Genomic DNA, 26,819 nt, shown 5'->3' with positions numbered 1-26,819 from the left:
CCACTGCATTCCAGCCTGGGCGACAGAGCGAGATTCCGTCTCAAAAAAAAAAAAAAAAAAAGAGTTCTGTGGATGGATGTTTGTAACGGTAGCACAATAGTGCAAATGAACTTAATGCCACTGAATTGTGCACTTAAAAACAGTTAAGATGATAAGTTTTGTATGTTTATTTTTACCATGACCAAAAAGAAAGAAAAAATACACACTAAAAAAATACAAATAACAGCAACAGATCCTCAAGTTGTTAACAATTACTCAAATATGAAATTTATACATCCCAATGGTTTATTATTTATCCATTCAAAATAAAAATACTATTGAAATATTCTGGCTGAAAATTTACACTTTAATTTCTTTTAAAAAGTATAATACTAAATCCCTGCACTTTGGGAGGCCAAGGCAGGTGAATCTCGAGGTCAGGAGATTGAGATCATCCTGGCCAACATGGTGAAACCCCATCTGTACTAAAAACACAAAAATTAGCTGGACATGGTGGCATGCACCTGTAATCCCAGCTACTCAAGAGGCTGAGGCAAGATAATCACTTGAATCTGGAAGGCGAGATTGAAGTGAGCTGAGATTGTGCCACTGCACTCCAGCCTGGCGACAGAGTGAAACTCCATCTCAAAAATATATATATATATATAATACTAAAGTGACATATAGGATAGGATATCCTTTGTCTTTGAGAAATAAATGCAAAATGTAGGAAAGTAAATTATTAACCCTGGTTAATCAAACAAGAAATTCAAATAGTCTATTCCTGTAATGTAGTACTATTAAAAAACAAAACAACTTTTTCTGATTATAAAAGTAATGCTTCTCTTTGTAGAAAATTCACGGAAAATAGCAAAGGCTAAAACTTTTAAATGACATCTAATCTGACCAGCTAAAGAAAACCACCAAAAAAAACAAGGTTTCTCCTTGTTCTAGGAAGATAAAAAAGTTAAAAAAAAATTTTTTTTGACATAGCTGAGATCACACTATATAAGTACATCTATATCTTGCATTTTTTTTTTTTTAAGACGGAGTCTTGCTCTGTCGCCAGGCTGGAGTACAGTGGCATGATCTTGGCTCACTGCAACCTCCACCTCCCAGGTTCAAGCAATTCTCTTGTCTTAGCCTCCCGAGTAGCTGGGACAAACATGTACCACCACGCCCAGCTAATTTTTGTATTTTTAGTAGAGATGGGATTTCACCATATTGGCCAGGATGGTCTCGATCTCTTGACCTCGTGATCTGCCTGCCTCAGCCTCCCAAAGTGCTGGAATTACAGGCGTGAGCCACGGCACCTGGCCCTATATCTTGCATTTTTAACTGAATATCATAATGTATGTATTTTCTCCTACCATTAAAAATCCTTGGCTGTATATAATATTCCATGGTAAAGAATGTGTAAAGCATAATTTATTTTACCATTTCTCTATCGTTAGACATCTGGGTTCTTTCCAATTTGTAGTTATTTTTAAATTCTTCAATAAAAATGAACAGCTTGTAATTAACATTATTTTTCAGTGAAATAGTACTTGATAGAATCACAAACTTTTTTCACAGAAAAAAGTACTGTATTTCATGTCATCTGCAAAGATGTTGTACATAAGTACTAGTTTAAGTGGTCCAAATGTGAAAATGAGCAATTACAACTATAATAAATCAGTTTCCATACTGTACACACATAAAATAATAACTCTACTTAGTTTAACTGACATAGAGCCTTAAAGTGGCATAACTACAGTAAATCATCACTTAATATGGATGATAGGTTCTGGGAGACTGTAACTTTAAGTGAAACAACATACAGCAGGTTTTTGAATAACACTGTTTCCTTCAATGTTATTGAAAAAAATATTGAGGTAAATGTTTCACTATAATGATGAGTGAAAAAAAAAATAGCTTTGGTATAAGTTGTTTCACTTAAAGTCACAGTTTCCAAGACCTATTCATAACATTGAGGACTTACTGTACTTTAAAAAATTACTGGCAAAAAGTTGGCCAATTCTACACCATGCAATGTAAGAGTTCTACATATCTAGACATGCAATAATTGAAGTGTGTGATGATGAGGTCATGGTCAGAATATAAGAAGTGAAAACATGGTTTAGTTATTGAACCCCTATAGATACAAGTTTGTGTCTATCACTGTCAATAGGTAGGACCAACATTTTAGAAGCAGTCTAAATAAAGCACAGTGAATCCCATTCTATAAAACTTTTGTGAACCTGATTGGAGAGCTTACACATGTGACTTAGCATTGCTCCAATGTGAATAAAGGAAAATTCATGTCATACACAAGTAGCAAAGTCCCCTGCACTATTTAACATGGTACTCAGGAGATGCTGGGGATGTTAACTAGTACATAAAACACAATGCTAACACTTGATAACTCAAAGACTATCTAATTTCACAAATGGCCCCTTCTAACTGTTACACATGGTAATTCCTAATGATTCAATTCTTTTTTTATTTTTTTCATTTTTTGAGAGAGTCTTGCTCTGTTGGCCAGGCTGGAGTGCAGTGGCACAATCATGCCTCACTGCAGCCTTGACCCACTGGGGTTAGGTGATCATCCCACCTCAGCCACCCAAGTAGCTGGGACTACAGGTGTGCATCACTATGCTTGGCTAATTTAAAAAAATATTTTGTAGAGGTAAGGTCTCATTATGTTGCCCAAGCTGGTCTCAAACTCCTGAGCTCAGTGATCCTCTTGCCTTGGCCTCCCAAAGTGATAGGATTACAGGTGTAATCCACTGTGCCCAGCCTGTATTCTTCTTAAAACAAAGCTATGACCTGTTGGTGATTCAAACTAACATATGAGTCTGACATCTTCTGTGAAATGATATGTGACCTGTTCTTTTTGTTATACTAAGTGGTTTAAAATTAAGTGGCTTGACTAAAGAGACAAAATAATTAAATGTAACACATGATGCTTGATTGGATTCGTGCCCAAAAAGTGAAATAAAAATCTAAATAAATATTAGCAGCCGAGCGCAGTGGCTCACACCTATAATCTCAGCACTTTGGGAGGCAGAGGTAGGCAAATCACTTGAGGTCAGGAGTTCAAGACCAGCCTGGCCAACATGGTGAAATCCCATCTCTACTAAAAATACAAAAATTATCCAGGCGTGGTGGCACATGCCTGTAATCCTAGCCACTCAGGAAGCTGAGGCAGGAGAATCACTTGAACCCGGGAGGCAGAAGTTGCGGTGAGCCAAGATTGCGCCACTGCACTCCAGCCTGGGTAACAGCAAGACTCCATCTCAAAAAAAGTAAATTAGCAAGGTGATTTGAATATGAACAATATATTTTAAAATACCATTATATCAACATTGACTTTACAGAAAAGTTGGTAGTTTGGGGTGATTTTGGGGTGTTTAACAATATTGTACCTCTAGATAACCTAGGAGAACAAAAAATCACCAGAGGAAATATTACTGTATAATATTTAATGTCAAGTAAGCATAATATTTCAAGTTATAAAATTATAACTTACTAAATTCTTAAAATTGTCAAACTCTGAGATACCTAAATTTTTATTTAAAACCAAGCCTCTTTAGAAAAATTACAAAAACAAACTGTTTTATTCTAGTTTGATTCTTTATTTACATATTATGTATCTAGAAAGCTGACAATTTTAGGGATATTCTGGACAAACTAATATATAAGCTTACCTTAACTCTCTGTAGGAAAATTGTAAACTTAGAGAAAATATCCTTGAGCAGATCAAACCACTGGGGAAAATTCAACATTCTCATCTGATCTGCAAGCCTAGAAAAAAAAAATTCAAACAAAAATAATGATTGTTTCTGGGCCAATATAGCATCTACAAACTGGAAGAAATGAGACTAAATACTATCTAATGATAAAATGCAATTTTATCTAGATACCTAAAATGTTGAAGAGGTATATTACCAAAGAGTTATGGCTTATTTAAATATTTTTAAGACTGATAAGTTAAGTATATCATATATCAATTTCATATGAACAAGCTTTATGACCACTGAATGAATAAACCATAGAGAAGTGTGAAGATATACTCTGGAATAAAAATGGAAACACATCTCTGCCCAAAATTTCATAATCTGCTTTTCTAACTACAACTTTAAAAATATCATATGAGAGGTAATATGGAATGGTAGTTAAGAGCACTGGAGCCACAACACAATGCCTTGGTTTAAAATAGCAGCAGCTTATTGGAATTGCTAGCTATGTGGCTCTGGCAAGTGACTTAACCCCCGCCATGCTCCAATTTTCTCATCTAACATGAGGAAACTGATAGAACCGACCTTATGTGGTTGTTGTAAATATTATATGAGTTAATAAAAAATACTTAGAATAATGCATGACACATTTTTAAAAGTACCATGTAAGCAGCAGCTAATATTATTTTGATAGTTGACACAAATCATTAACTTCAAGGTGAAAAAAAGTAATACAAAATATAATCCATTCCCTAAAGATATTTTATAGTACCAAAATGACTTATTACTCTAAATTTTTAATAAATGCAGCTTCAGCTAAGAGTTTATTCTAAAAAGATACTACAACACTTGATATACAGGAAGTTCTCTACTTATATGGATAAAATTCCCTAGGGAAGAAGAAAAACTGACTCTCCACATCCATGGATGTGTCCCAATGACTTAATGTTTTCCAACCACTAACAATTCTCTCATTATTATAGTTGCTTCAACTAATTCTGAAATTGAGTTTTCCCTAGGTAACAGTGTGGAAATTAATACTCCATTCTGTGAGTTTGGCCCAGGAAAGTTTCACAGTTGTACATATCGCTATTCATATCTAAGCCAGTTAAAAACATTTAAATATCCATATGAACAAGAAATTCAGTCATAAAATATTATCACTATTCTTCTTAAAATAATAGAATAGGAATTTTTCTTTTTTCTTTTCTTTTCTTTTTTTTTGAGACAGGATCTTACTTCGTTGCCCAGGCTAGAACGCAGTGGCACAGTCACGGGTCACTGAAGCCTGGACCTCCCAGACTCAATCCTTCTCCTACCTTGGCCTCCTGAGTAGCTAGGACTACAGGCATGTGCCACCACGCCCAACTTATTTTTTTAATGTTTATTTTTGGTAGAGATGGGGTCTCACTTTATTGCCCAGGGTGGTCTCGAACTCTTGGGCTCAAGCAATTCTCCCACCTCGGCCTCCCAAAGCGCTGGGATTACAGGTGTGAGTCAATATGCCTGGCCAAGAATAGGAATTTCTAGGGTGAAAACAAACAAACAAAAAAACACAAACATGGGCAATTCAAAATCATAAACTCAAACTTCTCAAAGCCAATTAAAAGTTGAATTTTAATTATATAGCTAAAAATTTAAACATAATACTTGCTATACCCCTGTAATGAATTATCTTCAGTTTCACCTCTCCATATCTATGTTCTGCCCCTCCCCATCCTGCTCTCTGCTCTGGGAAGCTAATCTGTGGGCTTGGCCCACGAGGAGCCCTTACGAAGACTGGAAGAAGTAAAGGTATCTACTCCTCTAGCTTTCTAGTAAAGGTACCTACTTCTCCTGTGTCTCTCAAGGGTTGCCCCAGGGTGACTGCTTCCCTCTACTCAAGGTCACAGCTTTTTTTCAACTACCTTCTCCTCAATTCTGTTAACCACTGTCTTTGTTCTGCACTGTCACTTGTGATTTTCCTACACTCTGCTCACACCTTAGTAAATAATTCCTTTACGAAATCTACTTCAAATTATTCTAATTTGCATGTATCATCTTTTCTGACTGATAACCACCAACCTATATATTTATACTTACTTCACAACAACATCTGTGTCTATTTCTTCTGTTTGTGAAACTTTATTAATCACACACTGCAAAATTTAAGAAAAAACAAAAACAATTTAATTGTCTTTCAAATCCTAAGTATTCCATGTTCCATTTGTATATTAAAAAGGCCCTTACTACATGAACACTTTTCAAAAGAGGACATACATGTGGCCAACATAACTGATCATTATAGAAATGCAAATCAAAACCACAACGAGATACCATCTCACACAAGTAAGAATGGCTATTACTAAAAAGTCAAAAATAACAGGTGTTGGCAACGTTGTAGAGAAAAGGGAACACTTATACACTGTTGATGGGAGTGAAAATTAGTTCAACCATAGTGGAAGACAGTGTAGCCATTCCTCAAAGACCTAAAGACAGAAATACCATTCAATCCAGCAATCCTATTACTGGTTACATACCCAGAGGAATATAAATTGTTCTATTAATAAAGACACATGCACACGTATGCTCACTGTAGCACTATTCACAATAGCAAATACATGGAATCAACCTAAATGCCCGTCGATGATACACTGGATAAAGAAAATGTGGTACATGTACACCATGGAATACTATGCAGCCATAAAAAAGAATGAGATCATGTTCTTTGCAGGGACATGGATGGAGTTGGAGGTCATTATCCTTAGAAACTAATGCAGAAACTGAAAACTAAATACTGCATGTTCTCACTTATAAGTGGGAGCTAAATGATGAGAACACACAGACACACAAAGGGGAACACCACACAGTGGAGATTATTGGAGGGTGGAGGGTGGGAGAAGGGAAAGGATCAGAAAAATAACTAATGGGTACTAGGCTTAATACCTGGGTGATGATATAATCTATACCAAAAAAACCCAGGTCACGCGTTTACTTATGTAACAGACTTGCACATGTACCCCTGAAATTAAGATTTAAAAAAATTTAAAAGGCTCTTACTTACTACAATAATTACTTTACCAGATTTTTATATCTTACGTATCTCTCACAGTGTTTGAAAAGCTGATTACAATTAGCCAATTAAATAATCATTTCAGAGTGTGTTTGAATTGTAATAATATCACCTACTATTCAAAACTGTTCAAAATCATACACTAGAAAAGCAGAGCTATAATATTTAGGAACAAGGTATAAGCCCCATATTAAAATCCCAAAAGAAATTCATATTGAAAGTTACATTTCCTTGTGATATATGCAACAGTTTAAAATTAAAAAATAAATGCTTAGATTTGAGGTCTGGGAATTGAAACATATCAGTTTTTAGAAATTGCTTAAACTATATATACAGAAAATTGTACAAATTATGTTTACAGCTCAATACTTTTGTACAAATGAAGTACATTTGTATAATCAGAACTCAGCTCATGAAACAACCTTGCTAATACCCAGAGCTCCTCCCCTATTCCCTATCAGTTACTACTTCCGCCCAAAATATACTATTGTCCTGATTTTTAAACCATAGAATAATTTTGCCTGCATTTGAGTTTTACATAACTGGAATAATATAATGTATACTTTCTGTGTTTGGTTTCTTTGGCTTCACATTATGTCTATAATATTCATTTGTTATTCTGTGTAATCTATTCATTCTCATTAATGTATAGTATTCCATTGTATAAATACATCAAAATTCTATTTATCTTTTCTACTGGTGATGGAATTTGGGCTGTTTCCAGTTTTTAAAATTACAAATAGTACTGCCATGAACATTCTCCTGCTGTGTTTTGGTGAACTTATATACATATTTCTGTTGGGCGCACACCTAGGAATAGAAATGCTGGGTCCCAACATGTATGCAAAGTTGGCATTACTATATATTGCCAACAATTTTTCAAAGTGGTTGTACCAATTTAAAAATACAGTGTTTTAATCAGTGCTTGAAAGAGGGGATGATTATAAATTTTTTGCTTATTTTACTTAACTTTTAAACTTATTTTAAACTTTAAAAACTCATATATGTACATTCAATCTAATGATAATAATCAATTAAGCCTAATAAATACATTTAAAATTATGTTATCTTTTTCATATATTTAAAAACCGAAGTTCAGTGGATAAGATTTATCTGAGTAAAAAAAGTCAAAACAAAGATCAGGGAATACTGAAAAACACATGGATTTTAGTTTATAATTTCTTAGAGATTAGGATAAAAAGGAAATGAACATTTGTCTACTGCTAGTGGGAGTATAAATTGGTAAATCTTTTTAAATAGGAATTAAATTATATACATCAAATAACTTAAAAATACTTTTCACTCTCTAACCAATACTTCTACTTCTAGGAATCAGTCTAAGAACAAATATTCTTAAGTACTAAAAACAAACAAAATAACTTTATACCACAGATATCTGTCACAGTGCTATTTATCATATCAAATTAAAAACAACCTAAATATTCAATACAGAAGAAAAGTTAAGTAGATTTAACATAATGTTAATGGGACTTTACACAGTCATTAAAAATGATGTTTCTGAAAGCTTTTATAATGAGAAAATGATTATGATTCTAACAAATATATGTATAAAATCATAAACACACAATGACAACATAAGAAAATCAGTAACAGTCTACACATAGAAATATTCCTATAGCAATAATCTTTTGGCTGGTAGGACTATGTTTTACTTTCATTTTTCTATATTTTCAGTTTTTAGATAAATTAGCTATATTACTATTACACTACATATATTATTACTAGGATACATAAAAATAAACTTCGCAAAGGTTCCAGACCAAAGTATATCAAATAAAAATGCATAATTACCTGTTTAATGATATTCTTTGCTGTAATAATCATTTTTTCACCATAGATTTCTAAAAAATTAAGTTTTCTTTGTTTTAAAAGTCCAAATACGAGAGATACCAGTCTTTCCTGTTAAAATAAAATAAAAAGTATGTAACCTGATATTTTAAATAGGAAATAATTTTACTTAGAGGTAGAAATATTCAGCATCAGGAGTTCTGTTTGATCCTCAGATCGCTATCCTACACAAAGTATTTTCTAGCAGCCTGAAAAACCCCTCCCACAGCAATCTTACCATGAGATTTTTGGAGTCAGCATTCTGAAACAGATAAATCCTACCCCACCACAGTGAACCAATGAAGCTGGTTTTGGGGTAAAACAATACAAGGGTATTTTTTGTTCTAGTTTCAACAAGTAAAAAATATCCTTCTCACACCCTGATGACCAATAAATACTCCATGGGCCCTGTGGTTTGTTTTGGGTTTTGCTTGTTTGTTTGTTTTGAGACAGGGTTCCACTCTGTTGCCAAGGCTGGAGTGTAGTGGGGTGATGACAGCTCACTGCAGCCTTGATCTTCCAGGCTCAAGTGATCCTCCCACCTCAGCCTCCCAAGTAGCTGGAACTACAGGCATGTACCACCACACCTGGCTAATTTTTAAATTTGTTTTGTAGACTCACTGTGTTGCCCAGGCGGTCTCAGATTCTTGGGCTCAAACCACCCTCTAGCTTCAGCCTCCTAAAGTGCCTGGATTACAGGCCTGAGCCACTGCGCCTCGCCCCTGTGCTTTTTAATGCATGGTCTAGAAGACTGAAATAATGACCTAGAGTCTCTGTGGGAAGTCAACTGCTAACATGTACAAAAGTTTCTTTACTTAGGCGGTTATCAGGGTTTCTGGGATTCTTTACTAGTTGTTGTCAGTGATTAACACTGAGAAGTTACCAGCTAAGTGAAGCCTGGATATTATGTATTTGTATATACATATATATATAACATGTTCATAATAGGTACTCAGTAAATTTGAGTGATGGGTAATTACCATATGATAATGATCACTTTTTTGGTTTTGTTTTTTTTGAGACAGGGTCTTGCTGTGTCACGATCATGGCTCACTACAGCCTCAAACTCCTGAACTCAAGTGATCCTCTCGCCTTAGCCACCCAAGTAGCTGGGACCACAGGTGTGCATGCACCACTACACCCAGCTAATTTTTTATTTTTTGTAGAGATGGAGTCTCCCTATGTTGCCGAGGCTGGTTTCAAACTCCTGGGCTCAAGCAATCTTCCCACCTCAGCCTCTCAAACTGCTGGGATTATAACATGAGCCAATGCAGCCAACTATGATCACTTTTTATAAAAGACAAGCTCCAGCACTCGCACGCATGCACACAATATAAATTAATTCATCCCATATCTGTATTTTTAACTTGGTCTGTAAGCTCATTCTAACTCTAATTTCTAATTAAGCTCTACAATTATATTATTCTCTAATTTCATAGGATAGTAAACAATTATGGTGCTTGCTAAAGTCACACAGCTAGTGAAGGACTTCATAGGTCTCATAGTCCTTGAAATTTAAGATAATTTTGCTTCCTATAATCTGAGGAAAATGTATTCTAAACCAAGACTGTTAAGCAATGGCATCAACTTCATTCCACAGTTAAAACACATACCTCTTCTAAAACTTGACAGTCATCTTCCAGTGGTCTATTTAAGTCACTGTGAGAATAAGTAGAAAATTCTGCAATCATCATTTTATCTATCAGTTTTTCTAATTCACAAAGCTGTGATCCCAAATGCCTAAAAAGGAAGAGGAAAATGTTATATTTATATTCACTAAAAACTACAAATTCGCTCCACACAATCAAGGGAACTAGTGGGTAAAACTTTTCCAGCTGACAGTACCTGTGCAATGATGCAATGTTTTCAAAAAATGAAGTCCTTTAACTTACCAAAATAACTGCAAATATTTCATCTTCTAAATTCCATTTTTCTCTTTACAGTTGACCCTTGAACAACATGGGGGTTAGAGGCACCAAACACCAGTGCAATAAAAAAATCTGTGGATAACTTCTGACTTCCCCAAAATTTAACTACTAATAGCTTATGTTGACCAGAAGCCTTACCAATAACATAAACAGTCAATAACACATTTTTTTCTATATTGTGCGTACCATATACTATATTCTTACAATAAAGCTAGAGAAAATATGTTACTAAGGAAATCCTAAGGAAAAGAAAATATATTTACTATTAAGTGGAATCAGATCATCATAAAGGTCATCTTCACACTGAGTAGGCTGAGGAGGAGCAGGGAGAGGAGGGGTTGGTCTTGCTATCTTAAGGGTGGCAGAGGAGGTGGAAGTGGAGGCAGAAGAGGCAGACACTCAGTATAACTTTACAGAAATGCACTGTAATTTCTGACTTTACTTTTTCATTTATCTAAAAATGTTTGTTTCTATATGGTACCGATCCTTCTTCTACCATTTGCTTTAGTTTCAGTGCCCATATCATAGAAGAGTCCATGTCATAAAAGAAGTCAAACGCAGTCTTGAATAACGCGAACTCTGCTGCCAGACTGTCTAATGTCATCTTGTTTTCTGGCACTGCTGCTTCTAAATCTTTTTCCTCATTCTCTGGCATTGGTTTGAGAACACTCATCTCCATCAAGTCATCTTCTGTTAATTCCTCTGGTGTGGTATCTATTAGCCGTTGAATTTCTCCAAGATTCTTATCTTGAAATCCTTCATTCCTCACCCATTTTTGTCACATCCACAATCTCTTTCATGATCTCCTTGATCGTCTCACAGCATCTGCACACAGTTTTCTCTAACAGGAATTTATTGTTTTGGGCTTTATGGTCTTCACAATGTTTTTCTGTAACAATGATAGCATCTTCAATGGTGTAATCCTTCCAGACTTTCGTGATGTTCTATCGGGGTTCTCTTCCACGGCACCGATAATCCTTTCTGCAGAGTAGTGTGTGTAATGAGCTGTAAAGGTACTTATGACTCTCTGATCTAGAAGCTAGATTAGAGATGTTGTGTTTGGGGCAAGGAGACCATTTTAATGCCTCTGGTGTTGAATTCATGGGGTTCTGGGTGGACAGCGCCATTGTTCAACACCAAAAGAACTTTAAAAGGCAGTCACTTTTTGGCAAGGTACTTATTGACTTCAGAGACAAAGCATCAATGGCACCAATCCAGAAAAAGTGTTCTCATCCAGGTCTTTTGTTGTATAAGCAAAAAACTGGCAGCTGTTATTTATCTTTTCCTTTGAAGCCTGTGGGCTAGCAGCTTTATAGATAAGGGCAGTCCTTATCACAAACCTGACTTCATTTGCACAGAACAGTAAGAAATAGCCTATCCCTTCCTGTCTTAAATCCTGGTGCTCACTTGTCTTCCTTACTAATAAATGTTCTTTATGGCTTTTTTTTTCCAGAGTAGGGCACTTTTGTCTGCATTAAAACCTTTCAGGTAGATATTCTTTCTCCTCCATTATTTTCTAAATGGCATCCAGGAACTCATTTGCTGCCTCTTTGTCAGCAGAAGCTGCTTCTCCTATTATCACGACTTTTCTGTAAGCCAAACCTCTAAAATTATCAAACCATCCTTTGCTGGCATTAAGTTCTCCAGCTTTAGATCCTTCACTTTCCTTTTGCCTTAAATTATCATTTGATATCTTAGCTTTTTCTCAGATAATATTAGAGTCTATAGGCATGCCTTTCTCATAGTAAGCCTGCACCTACATAAAATCTGCATTTTCAATACTGGATAAAAAGGTACTTGCAAAAAGTATAAGGCTTTTGTAAATGCTGTTGTAGCTAGAGTGAGGACTTGACAACTTTTTTGTTTTTGTTTTTGTTTTTTTTTTTAAACAATCGTGGGCAACCACAACTGCAGACCTCAATCTACTATACACATCAAGGAATTAAACTTTTTATTGTAAATGTCATCACTTCTCTCTGCTTCTTGGGAGTACTTCCAGCATCACCAGTGAACTTAGTTTGGGTCCCATGGTGTTATTCAAGGTGTACAGCATGTATTAAAAACAATAAAAACATGCAAAAACTGTAACAGATCACCTTTTACTGTGATACTCAATTTACTGGAGAGAGGAACTACTCAAACATAGATGACTAGCATCACTTGAGCTCATCACAGTAGCAACTGGAGGTGGCTATGAAATTATTACAGGGGTATAATATGTACCAAAGTTTTTTGCAGGTATGATCTAATACTGCATGAATGGGGCTATGTACAGTCTGTAAGTTTTGATAAATTTTAACTTTTTTGACAAGCAATTATGATATAGTTTATTGTTTTCTAGTATATGCTAGCTATTTCAAGATAACATGGCTTTAAATCAAATGATGAACGTTTAAAAAGTTTGAACTCCTAAGGACATATATTGTTTTGAAGAATTTCAGAAATTAAAACAAAAATCTTCCTTTGTCTTCTAAATAAATATAAAATGCGTTCTTCTAAATAAACATAAAATTCAGTTGTTCAGGGTACTATTTTGAGACACTTCAGACCTAACTTTTTAAAAAAATTACAAAAAAGCCTTTTTCTAGGTACAGCAATGGTAGATATAATACTATTGCCTTCTGACAAAGCTCTTCCTAAATTGAAAGACTGTTTACCTACTGTAGGAGCATTAAAACATTCGAGAGAACGGTATTCAGCAAAGATCACTATAGCAGGAAATCACTGTAAAATGTAAGCTTCTTTGTTCATATTTGATTATTGTCTGTGTTGTCTGTTTTCATAGTTAACACACTATTGTGTTTTCAGACTCAGCATTCGAAAATTATTTTAATGTGACAAGATAAAATTTTATGTTATATCATGATTGCAAATTTGTCTATTGATAAGAATTTAGATGTTTTGTATTTTATATTTACGTTTCTGAGATATTTAAGTTTTTAGTAAATATTGATGCTTTAATTTTTTTTATTAAGTTCTAGGGTACATGTGCACAACATGCAGGTTTGTTACATAGGTATACCTGTGCCATATTGGTTTGCTGCACCCATCAACTTGTCATTTACATTAGGTAGTTCTCCTAATGCTATCCTTCCCCCCAGCCCACCACCCTCGACAGGCCCCAGTGAGTGATGTTCCCCTCCCTGTGTGCGGGCTCTTTTTTGGTTCCATATAAAGATTAGTTTTTTCCAATTCTGTGAAGAAAGTCAGTGGTAGCTTGATGGGGATGGCATTGAATCTATAAATTACTTTGGGCACTATGGCCACTTTCACGATATTGATTCTTCCTATCCATGAGCATAGACTGTTTTTCCATTTGTTTGTGTCCTCTCTTATTTCCTTGAGCAGTGGTTTGTAGTTCTCCTTGAAGAAGTACTTCACATCCCTTGTAAGTTGGATTCCTAGGCATTTTATTCTCTCTGTAGCAATTGTGAATGGGAGTTCACTCATGATTTACCTCTCTGTCTATTATTGGTATATAGGAATGCTTGTGATTTTTGCATATTGATTTTGTATCCTGAGACTTTGCTGAAGTTGCTTATCAGCTGAAGGAGATTTTGGGCTGAGATGATGGGGTTTTCTAAATATACAATCATGTCATCTGCAAACAGAGACAATTTGACTTCCTCTTTTCCTAACTGAATACCCTTTATTTCTTTCTTTTGCCTAACTGCCCTGGCCAGAACTTCCAATTCAACTATGTTGAATAGGAGTGGTGAGAGACGGCATCTTTGTCTTGTGCTGGTTTTCAAAGGGAATGCTTCCAGTTTTTGCCCATTCAGTATGATATTGGCTGTGGCTTTGTCATAAATAGCTCTTATTATTTTGAGATACATTCCATCATTACCTAGTTTATTGAGAGTTTTTAGTATGAAAGGCTGTTGAATTTTTTCAAAGGCCTTTTCTGCATCTATTGAGATAATCATGTCGTTTTTGTCATTGGTTCTGTTTATGTGATGGATTACATTTATTGATTTGTGTATGTTGAACCAGCCTTGCATCCCAGGGATGAAGCCAAATTGATGGTGGTGGATAAGCTTTTTGATGTGCTGCTGGATTCGGTTTGCCAGTATTTTATTGAGGATTTTCTCATCGATGTTCATCAGGGATATTGGCCTAAAATTCCCTTTTTTTGTTGTGTCTCTACCAGGCTTTGGTATCAGGATGATGCTAGCCTCATAAAATGAGTTATGGAGGACTCCCTCTTTTTCTATTGGTTGAAACAGTTTCAGAAGGAATGGTACCAGCTCCTTTTTGGTGTTATTTAAGGTGTATAGTATGTATTAAAAACAATAAAAAACAAAAATATGCAAAAACTGTAAGAGATCACTTGTTACTGTAATAATTTACTGGAGAGAGGAACTGGTCAAATACAGATGACTAGCATCACTTGAGCTCACCACAGTAGCAACAGGAGGTGGCTATGAAATTATTACAGTGGTACACTATGTACCATAGCTAGTTTTTTGGAGTTATGATTTAATACTGCATGAACGGGGCCATGTACAGTCCATGTGCAAGCTTTGATAAATTTTAACTTTTTAAATATATTTTATGGTAGTAAATGATAAAGTAGACTAGTACCTACATATATTTTATGCATTCATGGCATATATATTTCTAGGCTATGTGGAAAGTTTTTTCAAACTTTCACAAATCTCCAAAAACGTTTCCAATATATTTACTGACAAAAAAAATCTGTGTATAAATGGACCCACAAGTCCAAACCCATGTTGTTCAAGGTCAAAGGTATATCTTTAGCCTCCAAATAAATGTGTTCTAGAAAACCTGGTTACTGGGCATGATTGTTTCCACAGACAAAATATTGACATTCTAAGTCCTTTCCTTATTAACCATTTACTAAATGTCAGTGGTGGTAGCTCCCCAATCATTCATTTATTCAACAAACATTCCTGCCTACCCTACACTAGGCCCTGTCCTGGGTGCAAATAAATATCTGAAGGACTATATATACAGACGGACTCAATTCAATCTTTCCCATAATCAGTTTGAGTTACTGTGTAACATCCCTTAAGTCATTAAACTGAAAGTCATTGAAACACAGACTGAAAAATGTAAGGATGAAGTACTTTCATATACAAAGGGATTTTTGCCATACTTTCAAATAGCTGTATAAAAGCAATGAGCTAAAGAAGCCTAGTTGGTCCAAAGAATTTCAAAACTTAAGTGAAAGAGTCCAATGGAACATGTTTATATCTCAGTGGAAAAAAATGTTTTAAGTTCTATTTTGAGGGGCAGTTTTAAAACATTTAAATATTACATTAAAATTTAAAAAAACATTTAAAATATATCTACACTACATTTACTTGAAAAAGAAATCCTTAATATTGACAACTATATCTACGAAGAAAGATGAGATATAACACAATTTTTAAAAAGTTAGTTAAAACCATTTGACCTTTTGGGTAGATGCATTATTCTTCTTTTATAAACAATATATGGTAAGTAGGAGTAGTGATAATTATGAAACAAATCTGATAAGTGAAATAACATACAAGTTTGCATTTTACAACATGAAAATTGTATTTCTTATAGTTAATAGACTAAAAAGGTTCTCATAAATGGCATCAATATCTTACAGTAGACTAATTTAGAATAGATCCACCAGTACAAACTAAAACATTGTCACAAGAGGAATTTGGCAGTATCTAGTAAAATTACAGAGGAATTTTGACCTAGGAATCTCACTTCTTAGAATCTGTCTCAAAGATGCATGAGCAAAAATACCAAAGAACATAAATTAACTGCCCTTCTATTGGTAACTGTAACGGAATAGAAACAACCCAAATGCTGACCAATGGGGAATGGTTGAATAAATCACAATGCATTTATTTTAAATAGATATTACTTTTAAAAGAATTGATAAATACCTATATATACTGCTACAGAGCAGTTTTTTTTTCATTATTTCCCCTCCAGAAGCCTTTTCTAATCTCACACACACACAACCCCATGAAATTTTTAATTTTTTTTTTTTTTTTTTTTTTCCTCGACAGAGTCTCCCTCTGTCGCCTAGGCTGGAGTATAGTGGCGCAATCTCAGCTCACTGCAACCTCCACCTCCCAGGTTCAAGCAATTCTTGTGCCTCACCCTCCCAAGTAGCTAGGAATAAAGGTATGTGCCATCACACCTAGCTAATTTTTGTATTTTTAGTAAATGACAGGGTTTTACCACGTTGGCCAGGCTGGTTTCAAGCTCCTGACCTCAAGTGGTCCACCCTCCTTGGCCTCCCAAAGTACTGGAATTAGAGGCATAAGCCACCGTACCCAGTCACCCCTATGAAATTTTAATGCCACAAATATATTATATATCTGTTTATGTACTATGGCCCTTTGAAGGGTCACAAACCATTGTTATATTCAAGATTTTTTTTCACCTTTCAAGAGCCAATGTTTGCCCTCTTGAAGTAGTATCTCCCATTGAGAATGCATGCTGTAGAGCATGTACAATATCCAGAGTATATTGTAAGGTAAATACAGCAAGGTGGAGAACAGTATCTACAGTGGGCTAATGCTTATCTGAGAGACAGACAGATAGATGGATGGATGGACAGATATAAACTAAAACTTTTAAATGGCGACTTATCGTAGGGGTTGTGGGGGAGGAAAAAATGGGGTTATACTGATACTTCCAATTTAAATTCAAGACTATATGGTTTTACTTCTTCAATCTTACATATGTATTTCCTTTTAATCAGGCTGAAAATTGTGATTACTAATGACACTAACACAATTATCATTTGTTTTATCCCACAACATACACAGATTGTCTCAGAACAATATTATTAATACAAACAATATAGGAGGTTTCCCTCTTTTCCTTAAGATATATCCCATATAAGATGAACAGTTAAATTACTGTTTTAAAGTCACTTAAAAAAGAAAATTATTTCCCAGTTCTGTCCACTACGAAAGCCTAGAAATAATGGCCAATCCAGTAGCAAGAACACGCCTACTACCCAGATGGATTTCTAAATACTATTTCCTACTAAAAGAAAGTAGGGCTCCTTAGACAAATGGCAGATTACAGGTCTGGGGTAGCAAATGTATAATATAAACATCCTGTCATAACACAAAGTAAGAAAACTGTCAATAACTACTTAGGAAATCATGTCAAAAGACTCAAGAATGAACTTGAGGAGGTTCCTACAAATGATAATTCAATTTGAACATTGATAAAAATTAAAAAGCAAAGAAGTTAAAACACTTTGAAAGCATATAAATCCATGTATTTATAATATCTTTAAAAATTCATCAGTTATCTTTGGAGGATGCTAGATTTCCAATTCATTATTTTGAAAACAGCCAAATAAAGGAAAAGAATCTAGCATTTATCCTGTCTAATCTTGTAAGAACTGTCCTTCAAAGGGTGACCAAATAATTGTTATGAGGAAACATCAACTCATAGAAATGTTCCAGTGAATAAGAAAGTGGGACAGAATTAAAGTATCATAATTTGTAGCCCATAATTAATGATAAATCTAGATGATTGTTAAATGGCTGCTAATCATCAAAAGAGAGATTTTTATGCTTCTTGACTGAAATACACACCACTGTCTATTAGGTGCTCTTGTCAAAAAGTAAAATTTAAAGCTAATCAAGCTTTTAAATCTAACTATCAATTACAGAGAATATAGGTGAAAAAATAACATGCTAAACATGGAAACACAGTTTACAAAATCCAAACTATGAGAAGCACTATAAGACAATCCAGTTTCTTCGATTAATATTTTGAAAGAAAATTAGAATGGATAACTATGGATCAAAAACCACTTGAGACACATCAACCAACTGCAATATATAGATATTATTTGGACCCTGATTACAATAAACACACTGTAAGAAAGAATTTTGAGACAAACAGGAAAATCTGAACACTGACTAGCTATATTTGAAAATATAAATGAAGGCCGGGCACGGTGGCTCAAGCCTGTAATCCTAGCACTTTGGGAGGCTGAGACGGGTGGATCACGAGGTCAGGAGATCGAGACTATCCTGGCTAACACGGTGAAACCCCGTCTCTACTAAAAAAATACAAAAAACTAGCCGGGCGTGGCGGTGGGCGCCTGTATCCCCAGCTACTTGGGAGGCTGAGGCAGGAGAATGGCGTAAACCCGGGAGGCGGAGCTTGCAGTGAGCTGAGATCTGGCCACTGCACTCCAGCTTGGGCGACAGAGCGATACTCCATCTCAAAAAAAAAAAAAAAAGAAAAAGAAAATATAAATGACATTAGAGTTATATTTTTTAAAAATACTTATCTTTCAAAGATACCTAATGAAATATTTATGAATGAAACAAAATGTTTGGGGTTTGTTTCAAAATAATACAGGATACAGATAACACAAACTCAGCTTTGCATTGACAACTTAAAGATGATAAACAATTTATCTAGCTTCCTATAATTCTTTTCATATAATTTCCTTTAGTTTTGTGTATGTTTGAGTCTTTATAAGTTTTTAAAAAAAAAAAAAAAGAAAAAAAACAGTGACAGTGTAGGATATAAATTTAGACCTAATATTGCTTGGCTCTCAATTATTTTTATGAAGACCATTGATTCTTTTTTAATGCAGACTAGAGGTTAGCACTCAGGTATGTGTTACCTTCAAGTATAAATACTCTTCAACAAATCACCATAAAGAATTATGGTGGGAGGTCCATATGACTATACCTACTGATATTTGGGCATCAAAATAATAAAACTTCCTGTCATTTCGGCGTAACTTAAATGCAGTGTTCTATTTGATCTTAGATCTCAAATAACTTGAGTAGCTTCATTTTTATGCATCCTTAAAGTAATTTTAAAGTTTAATTATGTAATACAGATTATATAATTAATTTAATAAAGAACCTCAATACTAACACCAAATAGTATTTATTTTATAATCACAGGTATTTTATATATGCAAGAATTTGTCTAAACAAATCCTTAAATGCAACTTTCAGAACTGTAATATTTTTCACCTATTCATCCTCAATCTAATTGTTCTTTTATATTCTCGGCTACTTTGACAATAGATGTAATAATAATGACGTACGCATTATTATTAATCTTAACAAAAATATTTAAGATAAATCTGCTAACACCTTGTTTTAAAAGTATGTATCCTAATAATCACATACAGTAATTTAGAATGGTGACAGAATCTACCGAAATGACAACTAAAATATCACTTTCTGAAAAATATATCCGGCTAAGTAAACTGAAACAATCCCAATACTTTCTACTTAGATATGCCTCAATTTGCACGTTAATTCAGACCTTCTACTAAGTTGTATGTTCAATAGAGTGACCTCTGTGCTGTTCTTATCAGAAAACCTTGTATATCAATAAACTGTAGCAATTCTAGTTTCATCAAATAGCAAGAAGTCTGATTTCTTCATCACAAAACATATAATGTGGATGTTTTCTTACCACAATATTTTAAAATCTAAATTATAGGAGATTTAAGATCAAATAATATGTTAAATACCTTTTGATAGATCTAATAATAAAGATCCCTTATATGGAATCTCAAGGTGACCACTAATGAATGAAATCATAATAAACTGAGTGTTTTGCATCTTTTCTTTCAAAAAAAAAAAAAAAGGCTTACAAGTAGAAAACAAGCTAGCTGCAGTAATTTTTATGCCAAAATCCATTAATATGGTAGTTCCTGGCTGGTGAGCAAACCTATAGCTCAATTGCCCACAGTTTGTACAATTAAATTAGTACTGATGTTCAGAGTGATCTATTTGAGGTCCTATAAGATCCTTAAACAAATCTATTAAAAAGCATAGCTCTCAAGTCCAGAGAGACCCAAGTTGAATCTCTACTGTACTGTTACTTAACTTGCTATATGACCTCAGTTTTCCTATCTGTAAAGTGTGGGTAACATTCCCTATCTCACAGTTTTTTGGGGAGTGGGCGATGTCCATATACTTAGCACAGTATCTGGTACAGAATACTTAAGTATTCAATATATGTCCTCTGTTGTAGAATGGTGGTGGTAGCAATCATGGTATGAAGTAATAGGAAAATAATATTAACAACAATGATGAAAACTAAGAGTTTCTACACAAAGCTTTACAATAAGAAAGAGCAAATAACAACACTACAGTACTCAGTTTCAAGGTAACTAAAGATTTTCTGTATCAAAATCTGCAAGATATCAACATTCAAATGCATTCTTGTGGGTTCATAATGAGACTTCTGTACTACATGTGCTTAAGCATTTGAATGCCATTAGCCTCAGCAATACTTTTAGTTAAATTACTATATAAATGATATATATTGTTTCAATGATTATCATTTTTATTGGTAATAGATAGCAAAATTTCATTGCATGTGTAATGGTTAAAAATATTTATATCCCGACCAGGCACAGTAGCTCACGCCTGTAATCCCAGCACTTTGGGAGGCCAAGGTGGGCAGATCATGAGGTCAGAAGATGGAGACCATCCTGGCTAACACAGTGAAACCCTGTCTCTACTAAAAATACAATAAATTAGCTGGGTGTGGTGGCAGGCGCCTGTAGTCCCAGCTACTTGGGAGGCTGAGGCAGGAGACTGGCGTGAACCCGGGAGGTGGAGCTTGCAAGTGAGCCGAGATCACGCCACTGCACTTCAGCCGGGGCAACAGAGCGAGACTCCGTCTCAAAAAAAAAAAAAAAAAATTATGTCCTAATAATTAAAATCACCTAATTCTGCAACAATTCAGGCAGTAAAATCATTCAAAATTTTTTAAATTTATAAATTGAACAAATGTACAAAAGAATTACAATTATGAATTATGTAGTGAGTCAATATTACCCTTCAAGTTCTGAAGAGGGGAAATCAAAGTTTGGAACTTACACAGATACATCATACCCCCAAATCCATTAGTAGAAACCTCTTTGAATAGAGACAGGAAGATGTGTTAGTTGAAAATTTTGTTTTAGAAAGAACAAATTTATATAGGAAGATGCTACCACTTTAATTACAAATCATGAAAAAGTTGAGAACCCAACAGTAGTTATAAACCAGGCTTCTCAATTACGGTGCACATTAGTATTTCCCAGAGAGCTTTCAAAAAAATACAGACGCTCAAGCCTTAACCTCTAGAAAGTCTGACTTAATTGGCTGGGTGGGGTGTGGCACACTTTTTTAAAAGCTCTTCTGGAGATGTTATTATGCAGCCAGGATTAAGAACTACAGTCATATAGACTATAAATGGGGAATTAGGGACAATGATTATAGATGGGAAAAAAAAAAAGAGTGGAATAAAGTGTCAAGATACATTTGGTAATATACTGAATAATTCATAGATTTTACAAATATGTATTAAGATGTGTACAACATAGCTCTTATCCAAGACATTTAAATTCAAAGCCCAATAGAAAGATCTAAAATAAAAACACAAACCATAACAAAACATGGTAGGAGACTGTAAAATTTCATTAGAGAATATAAACGAGGTGCTCTGAGAGCTCAGAAGTCACCAAAAATGTTTACATAAAAAATAATTTCAAAGTCAAAAAATACAGAAGGAATGAGAAAAAAGAATACATACATAAGCATTATTTGCTACTAATGACTAGAAGAAATGTGATGTTAGGTTAATAGTACACAGAAAAATGGTAGACAAATAAAACTATTAAAATTCCTTTTTGAAAATAGAGATTTGCATTTGTGGTAGTTTAACTACTGGAAAATTTTGGTATGAAAATTTCCTTTAAAAGCAATAGAACCAGTCTGGGCAACATAGAAAGACCTTATCTCTACAAAAAAATAAAAAAAATTAGCCTGGCATGGTGGCACAGACCTATAGTCCTAGCTACCCAGGAGGCTGGGGCAGGAAGATCATTTGAGCCCAGGAGTTCAAGGCTATAGTTGAGCTATGATCGCACCATTGCACTCCAGCCTGGGTGACAGGGCAAGACTGCATATATATGTATTAAATAGAGCATTTTTAAAAAGCAATAGAAAGAACATTATAGCCAAAAGCAAAACCTGGACTAAGATCCATAAAATGGAAAGACTATTAACAAATAAATTCAAAAGAATCCTTTGCTTGTCCTACTGAAAGATTTCTTATTTCAAGTAAGACCCTATGCTTAGTATATGGCCCACAAAATGACTAAAATGTGGCCTCTGATATAAAAAAGACAAAAGCGTGTGAAATTCAAGTAGAATATTTCTTCTTTCCTAATGGGAGAGTATAATTATCTCTTATGCTTATGTTACCATAAGAGACCTCCAATACATATTTTCCTGGATAAAAATCAATCTATAAAGCATCCAAAACTAATTCTTATGCTTCTAAATAAAGTTAAATGGCCTTAAATATATCTGTGAAGCTATACAGGAAAGTAACTAATGTTGATATTTAACAACCTTTAGCAAAAGGAAAGATAAAGTCAAGAAAGTAAATCATCATACAGGATTTGACAGATTTAAAACAAAACACAAACAAAAGAATGGGGTTACAATAACAAGTCTTAAACTACTTCAAGTATGATTCAGTATTCTTCCTTGATTATAAAAACATTTTCTTTTAGACTACTTTTGTTTTTGAAAATAATTTGCTATATGTTTATCAGAAGTTAGAGACTCAAGTTCTGATACCAAACTTTTAAACAGTTATAAACATATTGGAACTGACATTTGATAGGAAACTTTACAGAAATGTTTTACATGAAGAAATAATATTCTTTACACATGTGGTTCTAAAAAAAAAATAGAAAGATATTGAGCAAAATGTAGAAAATCAGAACATCTGAAAGTCTTTTTAAAAATCATAGACATTTTTGGCCGAGCATGGCGGCTAAGGCCCGTAATCACAGCACTCTGCGGGGCCAAGGAAGGCAGATGGTTTGAGCTCAGGAGTTTGAGACCAGCCTGGGTAACATGGCAAGACCTCATCTACTAAAAATAAAAATCAGGCCAGGCGTGGTAGCTCACACTTGTAATCCCAGCACTTTGGGAGGCCGAGATGGGCAGATCACCTAGGTCAGGAGTTTGAGACCACCCTGGCTAATATGATGAAACCCTCTCTCTACTAAAAATACAAAAATTAGCTGGACACGGTGGCGGGCGCCTGTAATCCCAGCTACCCGGGAGCTGAGGCAGGAGAATCGCCTGAACCCGGGAGGTGGAGGTTGCAGTGAACCAAGATCGTGCCACTGTACTCAAGCCTGGGCAACAGAGCTAGACTCCATCTCAAAAACATAAAAAATAAATAAATAAAAATTAGCTAGGCAGGGTGGTATGTGTTTTTTAATCCCATCTACTCAGGAGGCTGAGGTGAGAGAATGGCTAGAGCCAGTGGTAGGCGGGGGGACTGAAGGCGGGAGCAGAGGTTGCAATAAGCTGAGAGCACACCACTGCACTCTAGCCTGGGCAACAGAGCGAGACCCTGTCTCGAAATAAATAAATAAATAAATAAATAAATAAAAGACATTTTTAAATGAAGAATATTTTATACTTTGAGTTAAGTTACCAAAAAAAGTAAGGTTGAAAACAAAGGTAAGCTCTTCCTTGAGCTCATAATAAATACAAGATTATAAAATTTATATTCTGTAGCCCAATAAATCATAAACTACTGAGAATAAATAAATATCCAACCCACTTCTTAAAATCACTTTTCATGAGTATTGACCATAAACTCTGAGTCAAGGAAAACAAAAGTAAACTGCATGAACTTTGAGGTAAAAATTAGAATAGTTTGAGAATTTGTGTTTGCCAAGGCAGCATTCAATCTTTGATTCTACTTCTCAGCCCTGTACTATCTACAGGATATTGGCTCCCAATATTCATCAACACTCATGATGTTATACAGTAAGTGATAAGTTAAATATACAGCTTCTGTCATTATAGAAATTCATTTTTTAAGGCAACGACAACACTGACATTTATTGAAAAAATATATACCACATACAAATTCAAAAAAGATAAATCCTTATAATTTCAGAGGTGAAAGAAAAATTAAAAATCATGTAGTTTTCCTGGGTTCCATGCTGGGGAATTCAAAGTAGACTTCAAAAAAGCATGAATCACCCAAAATTGATTGCAAAAATTTTATGTACAGGTATATTTTTGTGGAAAGATGGTCCAACAGTAGCTTTCAATGGATTCTCAGAGAGGTTTGTGACTCAGAACGTTTTCTATAACCATCCATGTCTGGATTAGATTCCACCCCTAAGGTCAGAGCTCCACAGCAATCTTTCCATTCATCACACTGTATTACACTATATAACTATGCAGTAATTTGTGTTTCCTTCCCCATGCCAAATAAATTGTAGAGACTTTTAGATCAATGAACATCTCTACTTTATTCCTGACTATATTCCCAGTATTCATTCTGTCTGGTACTTGACATGTAATAGGTGCTCAACAGCCATACCTTAACTGAATGAATCAATCAATTGTTCATCTAATTAAATTTTGTTCAAGCTTTAAAAATGCATCCTAAACATTCCAATTACATATCTTCAGTCAATAAGAATTTATAATTCAATTAAAATAAAATTTTTTGAGGCCAACTTTTCCATAATGGATTAAGTAACAAAGCACATCTTCCATAAAACTTTATAGTCACTTACTAGTATGTGGTTTGGATGGTTTTCCCAGCAGATAGGAACTTCTACAAGGATACTGCAAGCCTGCTTAATGGAATGAAATTTTGATGGCTTGCAATTAGTCTATAAAATAAACACTTTGGAATGATTTCATATAAAATATCTAAAACCTAAGGTATTTTCAAAATAATAGGAGAAATTGGGTATTTTCTATCACTATGTTACATATTTTTTCTTTTGCAATTTGATAAACAGACTGTGAATCAGAAATGAATTTTAATAATTATTCCATTTTAAATCTACTAAAGGCTTTTAACACAAACTTAATTTTAAATATACTGGTATTCTCTCCACCTTGACCTACCATTGTGACACAAAGCTATTTCAACATTTTCAAAATGTTATTTTTAATGTGACTGGCCTTGCATTTATCTCATCTCCTAGAAATTTTAATTTTGCTTCTCCATCCATATGTCTCTGTAAATATTATTCTTTTTTTTTTTTTTTTTTTTTTTTTTTTGAGACGGAGTCTGGCTCTGTTGCCCAGGCTGGAGTGCAGTGGCCGGATCTCAGCTCACTGCAAGCCCCGCCTCCCGGGTTCACGCCATTCTCCTGCCTCAGCCTCCCGAGTAGCTGGGACTACAGGCGCCCGCCACCTCGCCCAGCTAATTTTTTTTTGTATTTTAGTAGAGACGGGGTTTCACCGTGTTAGCCAGGATGGTCTCGATCTCCTGAACTCGTGATCCGCCCGTCTCGGCCTCCCAAAGTGCTGGGATTACAGGCTTGAGCCACCCTGGAGTGCAGTGGCCTGATCTCAGCTCACTGCAAGCTCCGCCTCCCGGGTTTACGCCATTCTCCTGCCTCAGCCTCCCGAGTAGCTGGGACTACAGGCGCCCACCACCTCGCCCGGCTAGTTTTTTGTATTTTTTAGTAGAGACGGGGTTTCACCGTGTTAGCCAGGATGGTCTCGATCTCCTGACCTCGTGATCCGCCCTTCTCGGCCTCCCAAAGTGCTGGGATTACAGGCTTGAGCCACCGCGCCCGGCCTGTAAATATTATTCTTTATGATTTTTGTTTTGCTAATACTATAATATCAGATAACATCATTAAACAAATGATCAATCTGGAAGAAAAAATATCCATTTAACTTTAAATACATTCACATTTTTAACATTACATGCTAAATTTTATCCTTTAAAAATTTCTAACATTATTTCTAGTGGCTTACTTAATGGACATACCGGAAACTGTGAATGCCCTGAAGTTCCTGCTGTAGAACCTCTTGTGTTGTTGCTATTAAGTCCAATGCTCCAACAAATTCAGAAGTAGATAGTAACACCTGTACTGTAGGCTGAGTCTGGTGTACAGTGGCCATTAACTTCAGCTTATTGTATACTTTAACACAATTATTTCTGGTAAGTGCCAGTCTTAAAATGTGGAGTGATCCTTCACACATTACTTTATCAATCTGTGCAATTTTATCTCGAAGCATTTTTACAGCCTGGGAAGTTTTCTTGAGGTAGTCCTGCAACTCGTGTTGAGAGGTCATTGCATGAAAAAATGCTTCTGAACGTAGAGAGATCTGGTGAGCAATGTTTACTTCCACAATATCCAGATAATGGCTCAGCTTAAAAGGGAAGGAAAAAAAATATGAAGTATTATGAGCATACCTTCCTTGATTATCCAAATACTTTATGACAATGATAAAAGATTTCTACATATACTTTAAATTCTATTGT

General features: G+C 34.9%; 1 protein-coding gene across 3 annotated transcripts in view; it reads right to left on the bottom strand.

Annotated features, from left to right (window-relative positions):
* The window catches only part of VPS54 (vacuolar protein sorting 54 homolog (S. cerevisiae)), a 120,228-nt gene that overhangs the window by 71,326 nt on the left and 22,083 nt on the right, over window positions 1-26,819 (bottom strand). For 2 of the 3 annotated variants that reach the window (XM_011987290.1, XM_011987291.1), the window contains exons 6-10: window positions 26,322-26,707; window positions 10,212-10,338; window positions 8,563-8,670; window positions 5,781-5,836; window positions 3,669-3,765 (exon numbers count right to left, since the gene is read on the bottom strand). In XM_011987290.1, the coding sequence (XP_011842680.1) occupies window positions 3,669-3,765; window positions 5,781-5,836; window positions 8,563-8,670; window positions 10,212-10,338; window positions 26,322-26,707 (774 nt within the window). The remainder of the gene's footprint in view (window positions 1-3,668; window positions 3,766-5,780; window positions 5,837-8,562; window positions 8,671-10,211; window positions 10,339-26,321; window positions 26,708-26,819) is intronic. The other variant, XM_011987292.1, reaches the window with a different exon arrangement.

Source organism: Mandrillus leucophaeus, unplaced genomic scaffold, assembly GCF_000951045.1.
Source record: "Mandrillus leucophaeus isolate KB7577 unplaced genomic scaffold, Mleu.le_1.0 Scaffold307, whole genome shotgun sequence".
Classification (NCBI taxonomy): domain Eukaryota; kingdom Metazoa; phylum Chordata; class Mammalia; order Primates; family Cercopithecidae; genus Mandrillus; species Mandrillus leucophaeus.
This window is presented reverse-complemented; position numbering and strand designations above follow the sequence as displayed.